We start from the raw sequence: 24,991 nt of genomic DNA, 5'->3' as shown, positions 1-24,991 counted from the left end.
CCGGCGAATTCCCCTCGTCAGAGTTTCTGTGGTCGTCCCTTCGGGAAGGTTCCCCTTTCTGTGTGTATTTTGAAAGGCGGCCCTCCTTGATCAGTGTTTCAATTGCATCTTTGAGATGGATGCATTCTTCGGTCAGATGGCCGTGACTTCTATGGTATTTGCAATACTTTGATTTGTCGGCTCCCGGCCTTGCGGGGTTCGACTTTGGAGGCCTGATGTTTGATTTCTTGAAGTCGGTGTTCTGGCATTCGACCAGGATCCTCTCTCGCGAAGTGTTCAGAGGGGTGTAGTCATTGAAGCGACCAGATGGTCCCCGGCGTTCTTTGATGTCGAGAGATCTGTCGTCTTTCCTTTTCTCGTGCCCGCGCCTCGAAGTTGAGGGCTCATAGTTTGAACTGCGAGCGGCGTCGCTACCCCGCGAAGCTCTCGTGGTAGCAGCCTCTGCTTCCTCATATGCGATGAAGGCCTGAGCCTTGCGAAGGAGGACGTTCATGGAGTGGACTTCCTCAATCTTGATGGCCTTTTTGAAGTCGCTTCCGGGGAGGAGCCCTCGTTCGAGTAGGTACCTCTTCATGTAGTCCTCGGTCTGTACTTGGACAGCTTCTTTGTTGAACCTGTCGAGGTAGTCTCTCAAAGATTCGTTGGTACCTTGGATTACCGCCTCAAGATTTGCTTCTGATTTCGGTTGCCGACGAGACGCGGTGAAGTGGCTTAGGAAAAGATCCTTCAGTTCAGTCCAGGAGTGGATGGAGTTAGGGGGCAGATTCCTGTACCAGTTCATCGCGCCTTTCCTTAGCGTGGTCGGGAAGATGCGGCATTTGATGGATCCTCGTACCACGTGGTAGTCCATGACAGCTTCGATGCTCCTTATGTGGTCATCGGGGTCGGTGGTCCCGTCATAGTGGTCCAAGGCTGGTGGTTTTTCCATCCCCCGGGGAAGACGAACACGCCGGATTTACTCGGACAAGGGACTGCGGAAATCTTCTTCGTCGCTAGGCTCAGGGGAGTTTGAATGTCTGCCCCGCTGGGATTTAGTGCGTGTTTTGCCCGAGATTTTGCGGTTGTCTTTTGGAGAGTGCTCGCGGACTTTCTGCGCGGCTTTGAAGGGGCCTCGGTGCTCCTGCTCGGGTGAGAGACTCTTGGCTTCAGTGGTTTCAGGTTTCTGATTCTTCCGAGTCTTTCGAGGTGGAGAGCGGGAATAAGACTGCTGGCGCCGGTTTCTTCTCGAGGGGGAGCGAGACCTAGATGGACTACGCTTGCGATTTCTCCTCGGAGGAGACCGCGAAGAGGAATAGGAACGTGACCGATGGCGTCTCCGTTGGGGGAGCGATATCGTCGCTTCCTTTCCAGGTCGTGGATGCGGTCGCCCTGTAGGCGGATGAGGCGGTTGGTTTTCTGCAGCTCCTTGAGTAGGAGGATGGCGGTTGGATCAGCGCCCTCGGGAATGTTGATCTGTTCCTCCTCGTCTGGGCTACGGCTTCTTCGTCTGCCAGAGGTGTGGGTGAACGAGGAAGCGGGTTGCCCGTCCCGGGTATCAGTTTCATTCACCACTTGGAGCTGCTCTGGTTCAGTCTGGGGCCGGGTCTGCCCGTCTTCCCCGTTCTGAACTTGTCCTTCAGGATGGGTTTGTTCGACATTCTGGACTTGTTGAAGGCCGTGCACATGTTGAATGTGTTGAATCTGTTGCCTCTGGGGTTGCAAGGTCTCATGCCTCGGCCTTCTCTGTCCGGCAAGAGCACGTTCCTGCCGACGGCGATTCGTCACTTCGCGGCTAGAATCTTCAATCAGTTGTTCCAGGACGAAGGGATCAGGACTAGGTATGTTGTTGTTGGCCATGACGATGGTGAAAGGTTATGCTTTGATCTTTGTTAAAGAGGGGGGAGCAAGGTTCCCACAGACGGCGCCACTGATCGTACCTGATCAGGAGAATCGTCAAGGCACAATATCTGGCTTGAAGAGCAAGATGGGGGGGTACCTGCAAGGTTCTCCGATGCTTAAGTCAGTAGCTATCAGAGAATGAGGTTTAGAGTGAAGAATAGAATACCTGACCCTCTAGTGAAGAGGGTATTTATAGCCCCCAGCGCTGGGCCAAGGTTCCCTAATTGGGCCAGATCCAATTGGAGGCCCACATGCTAGGGAACTGCCAGAGCGTCCCATGTTAGGGCTGAGTCAGCAGGAGACTCACGTTCTGGATGCACATAGCGTAGGGTTCGGAGATGGTTGACCGAATCCTTCGCTGAGACGTGACGCGTGGTCTTCGTGCGTGGATAACTCTTGACGGTTATCCAATGGGTGGGCCCAAAGATTTGGGCCTGCTCGGCCAGAGTCTTCGCGAAGGGCAGCCCTTATCGGTTGCCCAGTAATTGGGTCCAAGGGAATTGGGCCTGCTCGGCTGGTAACAAGGGTTGGGCCTGCTCGGCCCAGTCCAGAACAACCCCCTTTTTTGAGTTTTCTGAGTTTTCGGAGATGCATTTCCGAAATATTCCAAGACCAAATTGGTCTTGGAATGTTTCGGATATACACATCCGAAAGAATTCAATAATTATTAAAAAATTAAAATCAAGGTGAATCAATACAATTAATAGGTATAAAATCAAGGTGAATCAATAAAATGAAGGTGAATCAATAAAATCAAGGTGAATCAAAATTTCCTAAATAATTTTAAAGTTAAAAATTATTTTACTAACTTATATAAATCAAAAATGTTTTAATTTCATAAGTAAATTTTGAATTATATAGAGTTAAATATAAAATTTATTCATTAAATAAAATTAAGACAGAACCTTTTTTTAATTTTTTTAAACTAAATAAAAAATTATAACTCATTTTTAATTATGAATCAGAATAGAAATATATAAATATATAATAATAATTATTAATTTTATAAGTGAAATATATAAATATATAATATATAAATATATAATATATAAATATATAATAATTATTATAAATTAAAACACTATTTTTTTAATTTTTATAATTATTATATAAATATATAAATATATTTATAATTAATATATAATAACTATTATATAAATTTATAAATATATAAATATATAATAATTTTTATAAATATATAATAATTATTATATAAATATATAAATTAAAACACTCATTTTTTTTAATTTTTTTTGTAAATATATAATAATTATTATAAATATATAAATAAAAAATTATAACTCATTTTATAAGTGAAATTATTTTAATTTTTTTAATTAAAATTATTTTAAATTTTAAAATATGAATCAGAATATAAATATATAATAATTATTATTCATAACTCATAAATTATATCAAAATATATAATTATTATTATTCATTACTCATAAATTATATCAAATTTATGATATATGAATTAATTAATATCCTAAAATTAATTTTTGGGATTTTTAGATTTTTTTTTTGTTTTTTCGGAGATGCATCTCCGAATTAATCAAAATCTCAATTTTTGGGATTTTTTCGGAAATGCACTTCCGAAGTCTGGAAAAATTTAGAAATTTTTTTTTCGGAAATGCATTTCCGAAGCAGGGTAAAATGGGGTTTTCGCTGGGGGTGACCCCCATAGGGAGGTGGGTAAAGAAAAAATCTTGTTACTCGAGTCTCAAGTAAGCTACTTTGTATATATAGCTTGCATTCTCTTATTAGATACTTAAGCTAAATATTTAAATCCTTATGTTATTCTCAAATTGTATTATGGTATCAACAATGGGAGTAATTAGATGATTATTTATCTTCTTCTTCACTTATTTATCATTTGAGCTTTAATAATGGAGGACCATGATCATAACACCTCCATCACACAAGATAACAACAAAATAATACACAATAATAATAATCGGAACACAAATAATAACTCCACCAAAAACTCAACCCTTGATCAGTCTAGTCCATATTATCTTCATCATGCTGAAAATCCTGGTACAATCCTCTTTTTTTTGGTAAGCAATGAGGTATTTGTATATAACAGTAGCAGAGTACAAAAAGTACTCAGAATCCTGGTACAATCCTTGTTTCTTCGCCATTACCAGAAAACAATTATGAGTCTTTGAGTCATTTGATGAAAAGTGCTTCTGAGCAAGAACAATATCAAGTCCATCAATGGAAAACTCGCTGCACCTCAGAAAGACTATCCCCTTTTTGATACACGGGGAAGATGCGACAATATAATGTTTTCTTGGATATATGCATCGCTTTCACCCGACAGCGCTCAAAGTATAATTTCCATTGACAATGCGGCATAACTATGGACGGTTCTGCAAAACCAATTCTCCAAGAGCGTTCATTTTTGTTTGTCTGATCTTCTGCAACAAATTCATTTCATGGAGGAAGGTGACAAATCGGTGACTGCGTAGTTTAACGAGTTAAAGACTCTTTGGGAATATTTGGAAACTCTTAGGATTCTTCCACATTGCACTTGTGGAGCTCATATCACCATCAAGAAGCAACGTGACATGGAATATATAATTTATTTCTTGAAAGACCTGAATGCTGACTTCAACCATGTCAAATCACAAATACTCATAATTGAACCCTTTCTTGATATCACCAAGGTTCTCTCATTTATCTTGCAGTAAGAACGCCAATTATCCTCTTCTATCCTTTTTGAATCTTCCAAGATTCTCATGGCAAACACAAACACTCCTCCAGCTAATGGTCGATTTCTTTACAAATAAGGAAAAGGGTGTGGTAAACTGAATTTTCAAGGCAAACCTTCATCCAACTATAAGATAAGTTTCTTTTATGGTAAAATTGTGCACACCCTTGAAAGTTGCTACTTCAAACATGGATTTTCCCCGAGCTTCAGGTTCAAAGATAAGATTGACTCATCCAACAATGTTGATACATGTGACGAGACTCAATCTCTAACTACCTACAATGTTGATCATCCTCCCAACAAGGTTGCCATCACACCTGACAGGTACAACAAGTTCATAGTCGTGCTCAACAAGACATAATCCTCAACCTCATTATGATTCTCACATCATCCATCCATCATCTTCAAGTTTGATTTATCCTTCAATTCATGTCACAAGTAATCCTTTGAACCATAGTTGGATCATTGATACATATGCAACCTCTCTTAACCTCTTCGATTCTCATTACTATATTCCCCCAATTGTCATCAAATTACCTAATGGATCCCATATTTCACCCATAATACTAGGAAATATTAAATTGAATAATCATTTAACTCTATATAATGTTCTTTTTATCCTTACTTTTAATTGCAATCTCATTTCTGCATGTCAATTTGTGAAGACAAATCTCTCATGAAGACAAATATACATAAGAAGGAAAAGATTCAATAATGCATAAAAAGTTTCAAGACAAGTTTAAAGTATCTTAGCAAGGATGGTTCAGGATTTAATCAAGCTATGACATTTGGAAATTAATCATGACAAGACTAAAGTACAATATGTTTTGATGATATAAATCTTCGATGTTAACAAAGATATTCAAAAAATCATTTTATGCATTACATCATCATTTTTCAAAAATAGCACGAAGTGACACTATTTAACTTTGATATTCCCCTGAGTCCACGCAAATGCTTTTTGATTAACACATGGCAAGGAGGACAAAGAATAATAAATTATCTATGCTTTTGTATAGATAAAATTTGAGTTTTTCTACAAGCATAATCGATTAACCTATTGGAGAGAAAGGCAAGGTAATCGATTAATCATTCCCCCATTCTTCACTATGGTAATCGATTAACCTACTTTCTAACGGGCCAAGGATAATCGATTATCCATTCATTTTTAACTAATTTTTTCACGTTACAACTAGGCTAATCGATTACCCATATGGTGTTAATCGAGTAACCTCTCCTTTATTTTGAAAAATATTGTAACATTGCATTTTTATGTCACCTCTTTTCATACGTAAACCTTTTCATATATCATGTAAATTATTCATAATTTCTTTCCAACAATTATTATTTGAAAATTAAGAGGTGTGTGATAAATAAGGACTTGATTACTTCTAATATAAGTAAACTACAAAATCACCAAAGTCGCTTTAAACAAAGCGATTTAAAAACACTTTACGGAGATGTTAATTTAAGACATAATTAGATTTAGATGATCCATTAAAATTGATGCATCACATACCTAAATTTATCCAATAAATCTCTATAAGCACAGTCTAACTTAAATGACACCAAAACGGTGAAATAATGCACTAAAGTAATAACAATATTAATGAATGTTAGAAAATTAAAGGAGGTAAGGGAAGAAGGAAAAGATACACAAAGATATATAGTGGTTCGACATTCGTCCTTGATTTTCCTAGTCCAATCATCAACGGTGTTAAAGAACCATTGTGAAATAATCACGATCTACCACTATATTGATAAGTTTGGATCAAGTATTTTGATTACAACAAACGATCACACGGTGATTCCCTCTGTTGATATTGACACTCAAATTGCTTACAAAAATAAGATCCCCAAATATCTTGATCCAATAATCTGCTCAAGTATTCGTGTGTCGAAATCCCCCTAATCCCACTAATTTCTAGTCTGAGTGATTGCCATTAGTTAAGTGTTGATTGGACAATGTTGAAGCGGTAAAGCGGCAAGCAACAAAAGTTTTCGAAGTATTTATCCGGGAATTTATCGTGTCCACAGAGATCAGTGCTATTGAACCGCCGTTCGACGGATTCTTAGTTATGAGTTTGGATTAAATGGTTTTAAGTAAAAACATAAAATATAACATATGAACATAAATAGAATTCATTCTTGATAGAGAATAACTTATCTGGTTTGAATCTAAACTAATCCTCACAAACTTAGATTTATCACTCCGCCGTACTCAATCTACAATACTCATCAGAATCACCACATATCCCTCATATCAATGTCCATTTCTGTAATACCGACGAGAGTTCAACTATATTGCTCTTTCGACGATGTCTCAACCGATCGAACAACACAGAGACATTAAGCTTAGATATTATGTGGATGTTAACCCCAAACCCTATGTCTAGAATCTAGAACTAACAGGTATTCTCCTAATCAAGATTCACGAAGCATATTTCTATAACAACATAAATTCGAAGCGATTAAGCAAAAAGATCAGAAAAACACCAATTAAGATTTATAAAGCAAACTTTATACAACTAGTAGAAAAAGCAACAAACATCCATAGGTTTAGAGTAATTTACATACAAACTCACCAAAAGAGAAATACAAAGAGAAGAAGATGAACCAAACATTTCTTGGTTTGTCAACACCAATCGATGAGAAATTCGACCTCTGATCATCCGATTACAAGCTCCAAAGGTGTTTTCTAAGCTATCTAGACCAAAAAATGAAGGTTTGATGGATTGGAAACAAATACCCCAAAACCATAACCTAAAAAAAATGTGTTTTTCCCCTATTTATGCAATTTTGGATCTGGTGTAGCTCAAGTCGCGCACAGGAGGGCGCGCCGCGCGCTGACTGCTAACTTGAAAAAAATCAGCTTTAGTGTTTTGGCCATAACTTGAGAACCGTAACTCCGATTTGCGCCCGGTTCAAAGCGTTGGAAAGCTTATTAAATTTCATATCTAACAATGACAAAATATCAACCAAATTGATGATTTATTATTCTTTGATTTTGAGCTTTATTCGTTGACGAGTTGGTTCCGTTGCTCAAAATCGCGCGTTTGAAGCCATGTCTTCGACACGTTATTGCTCGTGATCTAAATACGCAAGAATACCTACAAAAGGACACAAAAACTATCAAACGGTATAAAAGTATATGAAAATACAACAATTCACAAAGTATACGTATTTATACACAAAACGGGGAATTATTCAACGAATATCAACAAAAGTCTCGATAAGTGCCACAAAACAAATATACAAAATAAGTACATTTTGGCACTTAACAGAAAACTCCCAAATTTGGCTGCGACAAGCCTTTCCACAATCTCCCCAAAGTTAGACATCTTCTAACTTCGCCTTACGAACAATTTGTATTAGGCTTCGCCAAAGTTATCCATTGAGTATATTGAACTCACTTCTTAATAAATACCAATAAGAACCAAACAACATTCAAGAAATGATATCTGGACCTGTTACAAACATCAAACTTCACAAAATAAGATTAGATACCCTAATGTAACACTCGTCTCCTTCAACGCTCAATCTTTAGAGATGAAGGTCCGCAACAATGGAGAACGAACAAGGATAAATATGATGAACAGTTCCAAGGAATCTCACAAACATTCTAACTCACAAGGTGTTAGTCAAGGAATTCGATGTAGGTGAGAGGTGAATACACACACAAAGTTCTCTCTGATTTCAGGATAAATGAGTCTTGAATCTTGATGAATATCATGAGCTTGATCAATCATGAAAACACTACAAGACTAATTAACTCACTCTCTCTAATTCCCTCAACAATAACAAATTTCACAAGAACAAAGTGCAACAAAAAGAAATGAATCTGATAGGGAGAATGTGAAGAGTAATGTGGGATTAAGGGTTTAATAAAAAGAAAAGAAAATAAGAGTCAGTAGGAGTAATATCAAAATAGAAAAGAAACGAGTTTCAGGAGAAAATGAGAGAAGAACGAGAAAGAAGAAAAGGGGCAAGATCGCAAAATCAGTAGAATCAACCTAGAACAATGTAAGGGTGAGTTTTTACATGGTTATTTGGATTGTATGATAATGTATGATGGGTAGAAACATGTTTAGGATGAAATCCCTAAATTTCCATGGTTTTGTAATTGTTAGGTTTTGGTGATAATCCTTAATATGTGATGATAAACTGATGTTGCGATGGTTTATTTCCCTTGATTCATATGCCATGTGATATGATACGTTTTGGGGTTGTTGGAGGTCAAAACTTGGGGTTAGGGGTCTGTTGAAAGGCTGGAAAACTAAAAAGATCGCACAAAATCACGTAAAAAGTGGGTTTTTCTGGGCCCTGCCACGGCCCGTAACAACTACTATTGGCGGCCGTAGCAGCTCCCAAGATTTTGTAGTAAGAAATTGTCTTGGCCATAACCTTTTGTCTGTTTGTCCAAATGACATCCCGCTCAAAGCGCTAGAAAGCTAGCACCATAATCTTTTCAATCAAAATAGTTTGATTGACAGTAGATAATTTAATTACTACGTGGTTGTGTAAAATGTCATGTATGTGTTTACGGTGATTTCCGGTAAACAACCGCTAGTCTTCCAAACTATAATAAATATGATTTGGTTACTCGCAGGATCGACTAGATTGATCCTAGGACATAGTCAAAAAGATTGTTATTGATGGTCATTCGAACCATATCTATGATTCATCTTGTCAATAAGAATTACTTCGAGCGAAACAAACAAAATTAGCAATCACTTCGTTATACACGTGAGTATAACTTCAGCGAAAGGTAAGTCAAGATAAAATATGAGATGAAACTGTAAAAGTGCAAAAATCTTAAAGTGCAGAAATGTTAAATACTTCAAAGATAAATGACATGAAAATAATGAGTACAAAAACGTAAATGGCAAGAAGTAAACGAAATGCAATAATATTGAAAGATACTTGAAAATAAAGGGAAAATACACATGTATTAAAATGGTGGTGTCATACGTACATTTCTCAGCGAACTCTTTCTCTTTAACACTTGATACTTGAGTAATATGTGAGTGATTTGTACAAAATGAATACACTGAATCCTAACATTAGAACCCTTATTTATACTAGTTTCGACCTTAACGGTCCTACGCTAATCTAATGCCACGTTTCTCATGAGAATCCTCGGAAAGCCATCTGTCTCTGGACAGTTATGAAAACTTCTTCGAATTTCAAATCCTCCCGCCTGAATCCTCCTTCGACGCTTGGCAATATAACTTAACATTAAAATACCACAGAAATACACTAAGCATCAGTACTTAACATATTTCGTAAAATTTGTCTAAGTCTCGAAGATATACACTCCTACTAGCTTCAGCATTCACTATCTCCGTTATGACTTAAAAACTCTTCATCCTCGAAACATGGCCATCAGGAGCCATTTTATCTTCAAAGACGGTCATCCGGAACCATCCTCCTTCGAGTCTTCACCCTTCGAAGGATCATATTTGCAAAACGAAATCTTCAGCTAACAGTATGTTTGTGGAAGTACATTGTTTGTGATGTGATAATGTGATGGTTGGGCATGTTTGCACTATGAAAGTGAATTGTGTGTGGATAATTCATGAATATATGTATGTGTGTGCAATTGTGATGAATTATGGAATATATGCATGGTTGTTATGATTAGGGGGCAATCTTAATTGCATATGGTTGTTGTAATTGTGCATGCATCATTTAGTCAAGAGGCGATTTTCGTTAGTTTCATGGGAGCTAGTGACTTGTCCCAAACCTAGAGTGGGGTTTGAAAGCTTAGGGAATGGGCTTTTGTTGTGTTATTGGTCTAAGGGACGAACTAGGTTTAAATGTAAAAACAAAAAATATAACATGTGATTGGTATCACATGCATGAGTATTGCATTTGAGTCGGGAATTGAGTCACATTGTGTTTATGATCTCGATAATTATGTGAATTATCAACCTTCTGTTACAATGATGTTTTATACGACATCGCTCAGGTACTGAAGATTAGAGTTGCTTCTAGCAAGAGAGTAGCTGATGGAGTAGCCTATATATTTCCGTATTTATTTTGGGTTGAGTCATGCTCTGGTCATGTAACACTGGGAAACATTTAGATTCATGTTTTGAGCGATACATTGTATACTCTATTTAATTTGTGATGATATTTTGAGTTACGTGGTGAATTGGTTTTTATGCCTAAGTTATTTTAATAAAGAAATTGATTATGAGACTTCAATATTAATTGTTTGAATGGAGAATTATTCCGCTGCTACATGCTTATATGAAAGTGTATGAAGAGTATGAATTTTAAATAAGTGTTATTGAGCAAGATAGGTGTATGTGATATTGGAATTATGCGTGACACACTTGTTTTTAGAAACATGATTAATTTACTCTGATTTATGCTATATTTTCTGCGGGGTTTAAGAAGGGTGTTACATTTCACCCACAGGGTTTCACACACTTGTTTTGGATCAAAGAAACAACTATTTAAATCTAGGGTAAAATATTAGGTTTGTGAAGCTATGATTCAATCAAGAAGAAATTACAATTCAAGCCACAAGATCTTTTGATCCAAGTCAAGTTAAATTCCTGATATGAGCCAAATTAAGCAGAGCCCAATTTTAGCATAACAGAGAGTTTTGATTCGAGTTGGGATTATAACATGATTCGAGTCACATGAGGTTGTGATTCGAGTGAGACAAAATTTTTAATTCAAGTCAATTAGTCCAGAGGCAAATTCCAATTTTCACAATGTCTCTGATTCGAATCACACATAACACATTATTAGAATCAAATGACTTTTCACCTTGATCTAAGAGTTCTAATTTGTGAGTCAAGCCACGCTTGATGAAACGATAAAAAGCAATTTGCTAGTCTAAAAAAGGAACATTATCATGGATCAACTCTCTAATTTTATTGAGTCATGAAGGGTCTTAATGGTACAATGATAAATAGCCGAAGCGAATACCATACAACTCAAATGCAAATGAAATACAAACATGTGAATAATTGAATGATAAACAAACTACAAATAAGCGAACAAAATATAACATACACTTAAATTCACAAAAACATCAAAACAAAGAATATGTTACCATACGATAATGTGACTGCACTTTCATTTTTGTCCAAAATGTGTATATAGATTTCTGTCCAAAATGTGTGTATAATATTTAGTCCAAAATGTATATATTTGTTGTCTAACTAGTATGATGCCTGTTGAAAACATGTGTATATAAGTTGTGTCACAACATATGAATATAAGTTGTATCACAAAGGAAAAGAGTATAGAAAAAACTACAACTTTAGTTGAGAATAACATAAACAAGAATTGTTCGTTGAAGAGAGCGGGTGTAATTTGGGTGGCAATTTACTGGTGTATCTGAAAACAACGCAAATATATCATATTTAACAATGCACTAGGAGACTCGAACAAAATCGTGCATAACATGAAGATGTTTCCTTGATGGTGGATGGATGGCCATAGGTAATAAACAGAAAATGCAGTAAAAAATTTATGATTGAGGTCATTGTCCCATAGATTTTATGTAAAGTTAGTTAGGGAGGTTGTTGAAATTTTGGAGAAACTGTAATAATTTGTAATAGTTGCGCATAGTACTATTGGTGCTCTGTTTTAGTTATATCATCAACTATCTAACTAATACTAAAAGATTGTCCAAAGTAACTAAATTATCCCTTGCAAACAAAATATTTTCAAACAAAAAAAGGCATTTCTGTAACTAACATAATACCTTTCAACTTTTTCAATTTTTCATAAGCATTTGCCATTTGTTGTTGGTCCACCTTATATTTTCAAAAATTTCCCATTCTCTACTGCCATCTGTTTACATATCATTGGCTTATTTATTTAAACTAGTAAAGGACCCGTGCGCCCGCACGGGTCACGTAAAGTCGGTATAAGTATTAAATAAATATAATATCGTTATGGTTAAAGAATTATATTAAAATATATATTAATTAATAGAAATAATTTCTTTAATGATTATTATCATATCAATATTAATTTAATTTATCAATTTGTAGTTGTTTTCGCGATAAATATAGAAGTTATATTAAGTAAAATTAAACTTTAAATAATGTATCAAAGCAAATAATTAAAAATTTGAATTACATTATATAATAAATATAAATCAATATTTTTTTTCACACAATTAACAAATTGAGTTATATATGAATAGTGTGAAATTAATTATTACTCTTAAAAAGAGTTGATTATATTTAGTTCTGCATGCACACAAAAAAGGCAGTTCAACAGTTTCCAAAATCTTTTGCACGTTTACCTACCAAAAGGAAGTCTAACAGGTAATGGACCTTTGAGTATATTAGGTGATAATAACCTATCAAAATTAGATTTCAGTATCAACGCACGAAATCTAAACCATCAGTGGGAAGAAAAATGGGTAGCTTCTCACAAGTTGCCAAAGCATGCAGGTAGTAGATCAATTTTTTTTTAAATCCAATCTTTTTCTTTCGTTTTTTTTTTCTATGGAATTTGACTTTCGTTGATGCTTGTTTTTTATTATGTAGATCTTTGAAATTTCTTGTTGTTGAAGATCAATTGGAACGATTCGCGATTAAACGGAAGATGGAGCAAAGATCCAAGCTTCTGCGTATGAGGTCGAAGTTGAAGAAAAAACGAATTACCGAGATGTGCAATGAGTGGGATTTACATGCAAGGAACAATATTGCATGCGGCTGGGAAAGGGGGAGGAAGATTAAGAACATGTCAAGGGTGTGGCAGAATGAGATGCTTGGAATCAAGTGGTCGGGAAAGCATCAGGCAATGAGAGCTGGTTTGGGGTTTGCTTTAGTTGAAGATGTTCAATTTGTAGTTGATGTTATGGGAAGTGTGGGACTGCAGATCAAACCCAGAATGATAGAAATATCCAATTCAGTGTCTATTGGGAAGATCGAATTTGAAAATGAAAGGTATAACATTATTATTCAAAGATTTTTGAAAAAACATGATATTAAGTTAGATGACTTTATTTCGATTTCACGCATTAAGTCTATGTTTGTCTTCTGGATGACAGTGAATGGATGATATGGACAGAGTTGGTGAAGAAACTAAAAACAATGGTTAGGAATATCTCTGTTCACACAAAATCTAGTATAATATTGACATTAAATACTTTATTTGTTCATCTGTATGTTTCTGGTAATTTTTTGAAATTATGATTGTTGTGTAATGCAGGTTTAAGTGAAGATGTATTGTTGAGGTGTTAATGGCTATACTGGATGAAGTAGTGGAAAGTTTTTGAAGAACATCAGTTTGTTATGAATGATGTTGCTAGGTTTTTTGTTTTAATTCTATGAAGTTTAATGTGATGTTTCAAACTTTTTTTATTTATTATTCATAGTTTCTATTTGGATTGTAACATTTAATGGTTTGATAGCTACTATATAATTTCAATATTACCATGTTATGATTTGCACTAATGCATGAAAATCAAAATGATCAGCATGGTTTACATTTAGTCTTATCTGCTGGTGTTATTATAATGTGGTTATGTTTCAGATTTCACTAATTTATGTAAAATATGTAAAGTTAATAGGAAAATGGGGAATATATGTATATATATATATATATATATATATATATATATATATATATATATATATATATATATATATATATATATATCTTTTTGTTAACATGATGATGAGTTTGGATACAACTGTTAATAATATATTTGTTGAAAAATATACATAAGGATATCATTATATATAAGAAATATTGTAACATGATTTACAGTTCAATAAAATTGGTAATAATAAAATTTTTAAGAAAAATACATATGTATACCAAAAGATGTAAAAATTGATTTTTTTTTGAAATATAATATTAAGTGTTTAAAATTATTAATAATATTTTGTATAAAAATAAGATCTGTAGGATATTTAAATTAGTCGGATCAATATTAATAGGAATATTATTAGAATAAGATTAAATATTAAATAAATTTAACAATTTGGAAAATATCAAAAAATTATAATTTTATGACACGGCCCAATTTAAAATTCCAACAGGTAAGGCCCAACAACAAGTGTTTTGATATAATATTATTTTGAAATATAAATTTCATATTATCTTGAGTCATGGATTCCTAATTATTAAGTGAGTGGGAAAAAATAACTTGACAACTTTTGTTTGCAAAATTTATTCTAACGTGTATTTAATAATGTTAAAAAAATTAAATATGAAGTATTTAAAAACTAATATGTGACTTAATTTTTAATTATGATAAATTATGTTATAATTATTAAATGTGATGATAAAAAGTAATAGTTGATTTAAAAACAGTTGATAAAATATATTGATTGTCCCTAAAAAGTGGATTCTAATAAAAAGGCAGAATATAAATAAAAAATATAGAAACTTTGTATTTTAAAACGCGGGAAAAAATAGTAAAGAGGAAGTAATAAAAAAAAAGGAGAACTGAATATAAAAACACTGCATGGTATTGGTAAAGCAGCAAAAAAAGTCGTATATGCATGTATGTTTGAAGTTAACAGATAAAGATAACTTAAATGCATTTTTTAAGTTACACTACAAAGCGTTGTTTCCAAATGGTTTAGTAATTGCTTTGGTTACACGGTGGATCATATGTAACAATTATGATTGATTGAGATAGGTGTCATTTATTGAAGACGTCTAGGGAAAATGAAGCATGAAAAGTTGAGTCACAATATATTTAATGCAAGTTACAGGTAATAGGTTAGGTAGGTATGATGGTTGATATCATGCTGGTGCAATATTCAAGAGTCCCATTAAAAAAAATTGTTAAATATACTTCATTAGTATTTATTTACACCAAGCATGCTGTTTGCAGATTTTGTTGATCAATTTACCAATGTTCGTTAAGATGAATCTGTTGAAAAATGTCTTTATTTTTATCTTATTAAAATTCTGATGCTTGAAATATCAGTAGTGAACTTTTACTGCATTAACTGACTGTAAAAATGAAACATAAAAGAATGGTTTATTACAAAAATTAATCTGCAACTAAGAAGAATTCTGCTATACAATATATTAATCAAAAATTTATTTTCACTTGAAGGTTAATATTCAATTAAGCCAAAATAATATGCAGTATTAAGACAATTAACCTGCAAGTAAGAAGAAATATCCTATACAGTGATTCATTAAAACTTTTTTTTCAATTGATATGGATCGTTTGTATACTCGGGCAATATTATATGCAGTATTAAACAAAAAATGACAGTTAATCTATTTAGCATAGCCAGATGAAAATATTACAAAAAAGTAACAGTTTCCATAAATTAAAACAAAAACCAAGTCAACATTCATAGATAATGCACAACAAATAACTCTTGTCTCTTGTTCAATAAAAGTAAAATAACAGGAAACAAATAACTCTAAAATAATATCAATGTTGGCATATAAACTGGTTCATAGGAGTCTTCAGACATTTGATTCAATCTTCACTTTCTTTGAAGGTTTTGTTCCTGAAAGTTGAGTAGTTCCATAAGGCTGACATTCAGAATCTCCAGCATCAAGAGTAACGGGACTTCCTTTAGATGGAGTATTGGTCACAACTTTATCAGGATCATTTTCTCCGTATGCAGACAACGACTCCTGGAATAAAAAAAAATAACAGTAAGTACTAAGAAAATGAAGTAATTTACTTCTTATTTTTCAGGCAACATTAACATACAATGGAATCATCGACACGATCAACGACTGGGTTTTGGGTTAAAGGTTTGCTATCCCCCTGCAGATCAGACATTGAGATGAAGATTAAGATACAAATATTCATAAAAGTCCTATGTATATGTTCATACAAAAAATGCCCTACTTCATTAGTAAGAAAGTTTCCAAACAGATGCTTGGCCAAATGTTGGCTAAACTTTAGCCCTGAACGCCATTTTTTTACCAAGAAGCATGTCAAGTTCATCGGGATATATCATAGGGTCGTCGTCACCTTCCTACACATTAAATTTAATGTAAGTACAACACTTATACAAATAAATATTATAATAGATAATGAATTAAACTTCACCTCAAGCATTGCTTTATAAATACTATCAGCAGACTTTCCAATAATGTCGGCACAGTCAGTGTCCCAAAACACAAAGCGAAATTTTGATTCACCATTAATTACATATATGTCAACTCGATACCTTTTAGAAAAATGCATAGCAAAAAACTATTAGAACTTTAAAAATATTGAAGAATGGCAAATGAATTAAACTAAAGAACAATTGAAAAATACAACCTTGGTATGGCATGTTCTACATTCTGTCCACATGAACATTTGTATGGATTGTTCACATCAGATGCCTTTAAAGAACATTTAGTACATCCATAATAAAACCAACCATGTTTTGAGACAAAAAACTTTTGAGTTATTCCAACAGTAACACATAACATGTCTTAAGATACAATAAATTAAATATTAATATATGCAACAATCTAACATAAAATCATCTATATTCCAAGTTAAATATTAATATATGCAACAGTCTAACATAAAATCATCTATATAAAACAATTTTGAGCTTACTTTTTGAAATTTTCCATAACCACTTACCTGTTTCACCTTGCAGAGGTCACTCAGAGATATACATTTGGCCTTATGGACGAAACTTTCAACTGGGGTGAATTGAGAGGCATCAGACCAAAGAGACACACCCTTTGAAGACTGCGAAGGCTTTTCAGTCTGCTCATTTGCAGGTAACCTGCAACATTGTACCAAAATTAATGTAAAGGATAATAATTTTTAAAGGAACTTATTATACTGTAAGAAGATAACAATTTGTATATACTTTGATAAATACTCAGTCATCTCTGGAATGTCTTTGTTAATAAGCCATTTAGATCCACTCCATCCATTTGAGACTGAAATAGATAAAAATTAAAGTATCAAAATAACTACAGACAGATATCACAGCTTAATAATAGGATTTTGTTGATACACACCTTGTGATTCCTTTATCATTGCATGAGTTAGTACAATTACAATAGCACCACTGTTTTTTTCATCATGGTAGAAATCCAAAAATTTTGTTCCGTAGCTCTCCCATAATGTGCAGTTAACGATGACACCTCTGTAGAAACAAATATAAAAAGATCAATATGATAATAATCGTCTACTTAAATAGAAGAAATTTGAAATCAGATAAGTTACTTCAAGTCTTTAAGACTCAATGAAACAAATGACTTTTTTCCAGAATTGTTATATTGAAAACTGTTGATTTCCTGAACTACACCAATAATATCTACAAAACAGATGGAAAGAGTAAGTTAAAATCAACTTTTGTAATAATATAATAAATTGTAGTAGGAAGAAAATAAATGACCTAATATATTTACCTTCGAGTCGGTTCATCTCACAATTGCCTCCAAGAATATCAGTAAAGTCTTTGAAAAAAATCTTTTGGGAGGAAGGTTCTGAATATCAACTTCTTTCACAGTCGTACCACCAATAAACACAAACTTCTTGTCATGATCACAAAGCTTCCACTGAAAATCGTTATCATAAACAGTTCCATTGTTGATTATGCGAGACATGTTTTCACGTATTCATTCTTTCCATTTCGGTGTAGTAACAGCGCTTGATCTTCATCATCGATCTTCACATCAATATTTTCAAGATCAAGAATCAGCTTGTTGAACATATCCAACTGCTCAGCCAACACTTTGTCTTCAATCATCTTGAATGAATACAAAGCTTGCTTCAGGTAGAGTCGATTTACCAGCGATTTGGTCATATACAAACTTATTAAATTAGGGTTTAAACACTAAAACCTAATTTAACATGCTAACAACCCTAGCATCTTCGACACAAGCATGTGAACAACCTTCGACTTCATGCTTAACCCCGTCGAACCAAGAAGCTACCCTTCGGCCATACTAGAGTTCGATCCAATATCTCACAAAATTCAATATCAATTTGTGAGGCAAAGAAAATTAGCAACCAACATAAATGGTCTACAGCAATAATAATTCGTACACATATAATATAACAGAATAAGGCGAGAAAAAGACGAAGGTTTGTTTACCCAGTTCGATCAAACAATCTACTTTGGGGGAGAGAGCATCTCTCCAATTCACTATACTCAGAAAGTTGTTACAAGATATTACAAATGAGTTACAAGAAAATAGCCTTCACAGTTCCCAAAGAACAAACCCTATTTTCTACCCAATTAGTTTCCCAACCTCTCCAACTCTCAATATAAGAATCACTCAAACCCAAGATGTTTAGAAGTATTTCCCAATCCCCTTAGATAACTCCAAAGGTTTCCCAAAACCTTTGTCTTTCTAAGTTTTCTTTTGGAATTCCTTAAACCCTTATTCTCCCTTGTTGTTGTAAGCTCTAAGATTGTCTCACTATAATAATAGAAGAGATACATATTTATAATAGCCAAAATCCAACAAATCCATACCAAATCCCAAAAATATCTCCTCAATTGTTAGAATAAAATATATTATTATAATTTTATAATATCTCTCAAATATTATAAATATCTTATAATATCTTTTAGACAATTATAAATATATATCTTATAACATCTTTTAGACTATTATAAATATATCTTATAATATCTTTTAGAATATTATAAATATCTTATAATATCTTTTTATATTAACTTATATGATCTCTAAATTAATATAAAATATTCTAACATTAATGAATGGATCAATGAATCGAACCGACCGAACCCGATACCGTAAATCACTTGAATCAGATTACTTTTCGGCTTTCTGAATTCTTGACAATCTCGAAATATGTTTTCTTTCTCTTCGTCAACAAAGGTTTTAAGGCATATATTCCAACAATTTAAAATACAATTCTTCCTATCATCACATCATCCCATTTTTATGTTGTCACTCAATTTCCATGACCATTTAAAAAAGACAAAGCAAGGTCAACATAAAATGTGAATTGCATTTTAAGTCTGAACATCTTAAATTTAATCTCAATCACCATACGTTATTTTTCTTCATCATATTATCATTCATTTATTCATCCCAAAATTAAGCAAGATCAGGTACACATGAGTAAAGCTTGAATTCCATACATGATTTCATTCATTCATTCATGTTTAACATAGCATATCTTTAAATTCAAAAAAAAAAAAAAAGAAAGAAAAAAAAATCAAATTTGAACTGAAAAGAAATAAGTTTGAATTACGTTCATCCTTATAATACATCATTAACCATCACTCATGTATTCAAAAAGTTAAAATCAAAATCAATAAAAAGAATTGAAAATCAAAGTGGCTAAAATCAAGTGAGTAATACAAATTACAATGGATAAATTCCAATTTTTTTTCATGTTTATTATACCATACATCCATACAATTAGAATTCAAACTCACACTGTTTTTACAATCGATCATGTACATGATCATCATACACATACATATATAATGAAAAAAATATCTCCTAACAAGTCACTCACCACACTCAGTTTACATTTTGCACATGGGAGAATTCCACAATTTGTGCAATTTACTACACAAATTCACTCACACAGCATCACACATACTTCACATTTTATTCACACAATTTCCACCTAAAAATATCTCACAAATCCCCAGGGCCGGCCCTAGGGGTAGGCCGCCAAGGCTACCGCCTAGGGCCTCATTTTTTTATTTTATATTTATATGATTTTACTAATAAATTTTTTTAAAAAAATTACTTTTTAAATTATTTTATATACCAATTAAATAATAATAATAATACCTATTTAAAATATATAATTATTATTATTATTTACCATGTGTGTTATATAATTTGTTATTTTAAAAATCATAAGTATAAATAATAAATTTTTAAGTTCTTCAATATAATAGGAGATTTAATATCTATTTTTTTTATATATAATTTTGACATTGATTTTCAATTATGATTTTCAAAATAATAAGAAGTTAATTTTAGTATCAAATATAATATTAAATGAAATTAATTATAATAATGTAATAGTTCCACATTCTAAAAAATTTAAAATATATTAATTAAAAAAATATTTTTATTATATTAAAAATATTTAATTTAAAGTTTTGCCTTAGGCCTCAAGATGTGTTGGGCCGGCCCTGCAAATCCCTCTGACAAACTCACACGGTTCTCACTCAAACTATCTCAACTTCACACACTTTTCCTAGCCTCGAATGCTCACCATTTAACCTAATTCTACCGGGATAATATAACTTCAATTCACTAAATTGGAAGCTACCAGTCACACATTGAGAGCATAAAATACTTTGCAGCATCGATCGGGTCCCAAACCTACACAAAATCTTCGATTATGCAAAATCAAGAACTTATTCTTGTTCATGAAGAAGCTCTGGTTGTCGCATTAAGTTGATTAGAGTCCTTTCTTCATTGTTGAATCCACTACCCTCCCTTCCAAACTCTCAAACATAACCTTAAGAGAGCTTATGTACATGTGTTCTCACCATATACCATGAGCCCTAGCCTGTAGATTTTGATATGATGAGTGTTGTTTATCTAATTAGCTAGACCATGAGAGTCAATCAAGGCCATCTAATCACCATCAGATGGCTAGGCGTGTGATCTAGGTTTCTCATTCTTTTAGACTATTTGGCCTTGAGTTTGGGCCCCAAGGGTTTTTTCTTGACCAAACTCCCATTTCCAGCTTCACGCCCATGTTTTTTTGCCTTGTGTTTTCATTTTTATTTTTTTTCACTTCAAGATTGGCCTTGAAGCCATTATTTTATTTCTATTTCAATATCCCATGTGAATCAATGCACCCCCTTTCATAGGTAGAGCGATATCCTGAATAATAAACGCCAAAAATGGTGTTGTTGGGTATCAAACCCCAGACCTATAAATAATTTCACAATAGTTATTTCATACCACCGCGAATATAGGTAGCACACTTTCAAATTTACTACAACGGAAAATAGACCATGGTTGTAAACTACACACTTATAATCACACCCTTCCTCACCATGGTTGGTCAAGCGTGATGGTAACCCTTTTCCAACCGTGGTGAAATGAATTATACGTAGCGGTGATGGGATCCACAATGCTATATAAGGATTATGCCAATTCCAATAATATACTTCATGATGTAAATAACTTATTTTGTTGTATTTGAGGTAGAATATACGCGGCCTCTGTTGTAGACTACGAGACAACTTCATGTTTTGAACTTTTATGGCTCACAATGCCACCATTTAAACAAAATACATTATCAAGTTGCGATCTAAAGCCATCTTTCTCCGTTTGAAAGCTAGAATTTATGTAACTTATTACACCGAGATCTTCCCGACCTGCATATATTAAGAATGAATCCTTAGTCATTTTCGAGTTCCTAAGGATATTCTAGACAGGAACCCAATGAGTCTCACTGAAATCAATCTGGTATATACTCGATGCACTTAAAGCATACAAGATATATGATCGAGTGCATAACACTAGATACATGGTAGTATCTTTTGTAAATGGATATGAGATCCTATTTATGTGATCCATTTCTTCCTTAGTTGAATGTTTTTTTGATAGGTAGAAGTCGTGTTGCGTATATATGAATTATTACTTGGAATCAAGCTTATTAAAGCGCCTTAACACTTTTCCTTTTATATACTCTGACTTAGGCCAAAGTTTTTGTTATGTATCTCTTTTGATCATAATTCTTAATATATACGCTACTTAAATCACAACCTTCATAGAAAATCATTTTCTTTGCCAAGTTTTCACTTGTTGCTTTCTAAAACAAAGATTCTAGCATCTGGAAGCTTGCTTGAATCCATATATTGATCATTGTAACTTGCATACATTTTTTGCGTTTTCTTGAATGCCTGAACCTTCAGGATGTTTCATGTATCCTTAACAAATTCCCATAAAGGAAATATAGTCTACAACATAAATTTTCTTATAGTGTTTTGTAACCAATTTTGCCTTAGATGTATGTGCCTTACCTTCAATGTCAAACGTCTTCCTAAAGACTCACTTGCATCCTATAGGTTTACCTTTTCAGAGGATTTACAAAGGTTCAAATCTGATTTGTGTTAATGGAATCCATTTCAAATTTCATGACCTATAAACAGTTCTCAGACTAGCAACCAATGATGGCTTTTTGATAAATCACAAACTCATCTTGAACCAAAAGTAATACATCACCTTGCTAAGTTAGATATATTTGTATCTCTTAAGTAGATGATGCATTGTGTTTGATATACGTTGATCTTATGTAACTTGAACAAATTGTTCTTCAATATGTTTCATGCTCTTCCATGATTTTTGAAAAATTATTTTAAATTTAAAAAAATAGAATTTAGATATTTAAGGCACTAGCTTTCTGTATCACATTGGTTGGATTTTTTTAAAAATATTTGTATACCTTTTATATAAATTTAAATATTAACTTATAAAATATTTAATATCTGAAATGAGTTTACACTTGATAAAAAGTAATTTATTTTTGTAGATATTTCAAATGATTATTATATAATTGAATTTTTAATATTCTTAAAAAAAATATTTTCAATCTAAAAATAATAATAATAAATAATAATAATAATAGTAATAATAAAATAATTATAATAATAACAATAATAAAAAAAATAAATAAATGCATCCAATGGTCACATGTTTAAAAAACATATCATCTCTCATGTATTATAATGATTTCAAATAATACAAAAGGTACATAATATATAGTCATTGGAACTACTCAACATATCCAAACCTTAATAAAATTTAAAAAAAAAATAAACATCTTTCTCCTCTAAAATGTATGTAGGAAAAATAATCAAAAATTGATACTCAAGGTATCATCAATGATTTAATTCATTTTAGAGTGCCACGGCCGTTGTAACTATTCGGCATATGACAAAGTATTATTTTTTGTGTGATGAAAAATCACATTATTTTTGCTGTTTATCTTCTTCCTTATTATTTCTTATTGCCGCCACGACACCTTTTTTCTGCCTCACATCCTCTTCTATATGGGTTGGCCGGAATCGGTGTGCAACTACCAGGATTTTTTCTATTGCATGGGATAGTGTCTCTTCTCATTGCACCATAATCTATACTTTTGGCATCAACACATTGTGTAAAAATAGAGCAAACCAAAAGGGCACCGAAGAACACAACCAACATTGTCTTTGTCATTGCCATAATATATAGTTACGTTGTAACTAATAAGAAGTCGGTGAAATAAGTTATTCACAAACTTGATTTTTCTTATAGGGTTGCATGTGTTTAAATAATACTTTTTCACTCTATAATTAGACATTAAAGAAATTATAGTTACCACAAATAAAAAATAGAGTACAATGAAGAATATTACTGGCCCTCCGAAAGTGTAGAGAGTCAAAGAAATTATAGGATGTTTAGAAATTTTTCTTGGCCATGCATATGAAAATATCCATAATAGTGGTGGCTTTTTTTGGTGAAAAATGTGTATTTGTAAAGTTTACAATGATTTAAAGTATTCTGTAAGAAATACATGTATAAGAAGAGTGATTTTTTTTTAAACGACGATAATTTTAATGTACCTTTAATTGGATTAACCTCCTTGTGAGCTAACTTCCCTCTGCCTTTATTAGATTATTTTTCAATTTTCTGTACTTAATTTTTAAGAGGTTAATATGAGATGATGAATTTTTTGAATCTATTTCATGAATAATAATTCAGCTTGTTTTTCATCATAGGATTGCCGCAAATCCACCTCACATTATAGGATAACTTTTACTTTTTAAAATATTAATTTAGTGAGTGACGATAAATGAGTACTCACCCCTTTCTGGTCAGAACGAATCAAAACTTGTATCCTATCACCCTATTCATGACAAACAACAACAATATCATAACTGAAAAATATAATAAGCTACGAAACGATTTGAGAGAATACGAAGCATTACCGATGTGTCCATTATAACCATCTCCAGATGCTCCTTACCCTTGCTGTTGATAACACTCCATAGATCAACAACTCGAACGGCCAATCTCCAAGTTTCCTTTGACTCGTTAACATCCTTAATGGGGGTAAATTTTCGACTCATGTTCTGTTTAGAAACAAAATAGAAGACAAAAAAATATCAGTATTCAGTTAAAGAGATGAAGAACGGAAATGGGGGAAGGAGAAACGAAAAATACCGCTCAAGTGTTGATTGAAATAGGCAAGTGGAAGGTGGAAGAGTTTATACATGCAAGGTGGAAGAGTTTGTACGAATATATAGCTCTATAGTGAAAAAAATGAAAGGGTAGGGTTTATTTAATATGAATGTTCCAATGTAATGAGAGCATAGAATGTAGTGCAGCTTTTTTCATATTCCAATAAAGAAGTTTTGCATTAAATTAGTTGTTGGAATGTAATCATGATTAGATGTGTAATTACTCTCAGCGATATGTAAAACCATCTTAAATTGATTGTGATTAGGGTAATCAAGGAATTTTGGT

The 24,991-nt window shown here is 33.0% G+C and overlaps 1 protein-coding gene across 1 annotated transcript; it reads right to left on the bottom strand.

The window, feature by feature from the left end:
• Positions 1 to 16,018: 16,018 nt before the first annotated feature.
• On the bottom strand, positions 16,019 to 18,127 carry LOC131626722 (uncharacterized). Its single transcript, XM_058897556.1, has 10 exons — positions 18,037 to 18,127; positions 17,745 to 17,835; positions 17,537 to 17,664; positions 17,383 to 17,455; positions 17,148 to 17,295; positions 16,833 to 16,897; positions 16,617 to 16,737; positions 16,465 to 16,542; positions 16,272 to 16,328; positions 16,019 to 16,192 (listed from the first exon to the last, which is right to left on the bottom strand). The coding sequence occupies exons 1-10, from the start codon at positions 18,125 to 18,127 to the stop codon at positions 16,019 to 16,021; spliced, it is 1,026 nt and encodes a 341-aa protein (XP_058753539.1).
• Between the last annotated feature and the right edge of the window lie 6,864 nt (positions 18,128 to 24,991).

Source organism: Vicia villosa, unplaced genomic scaffold, assembly GCF_029867415.1.
Source record: "Vicia villosa cultivar HV-30 ecotype Madison, WI unplaced genomic scaffold, Vvil1.0 ctg.000320F_1_1, whole genome shotgun sequence".
NCBI classification, from domain to species: Eukaryota; Viridiplantae; Streptophyta; class Magnoliopsida; order Fabales; family Fabaceae; genus Vicia; species Vicia villosa.
The sequence above is the reverse complement of the archived record's forward strand: the minus strand, read 5'-3'. Positions and strand labels throughout refer to the sequence as shown.

Bases quoted from the DNA above. Each gene is read 5' to 3' on its own strand.
- LOC131626722 (XM_058897556.1), bottom strand. From the start codon at position 18,127: ATGTCTCGCATAATCAACAATGGAACTGTTTATGATAACGATTTTCAG. The intron at 17,836-18,036 runs GTACGACTGTGA...TCTGTTTTGTAG, and splicing joins GAAGTTTGTGTTTATTGGTG to ATATTATTGGTGTAGTTCAG. The intron at 16,329-16,464 runs GTTTAGCCAACA...TCTGATCTGCAG, and splicing joins AAATGGCGTTCAGGGCTAAA to GGGGATAGCAAACCTTTAAC.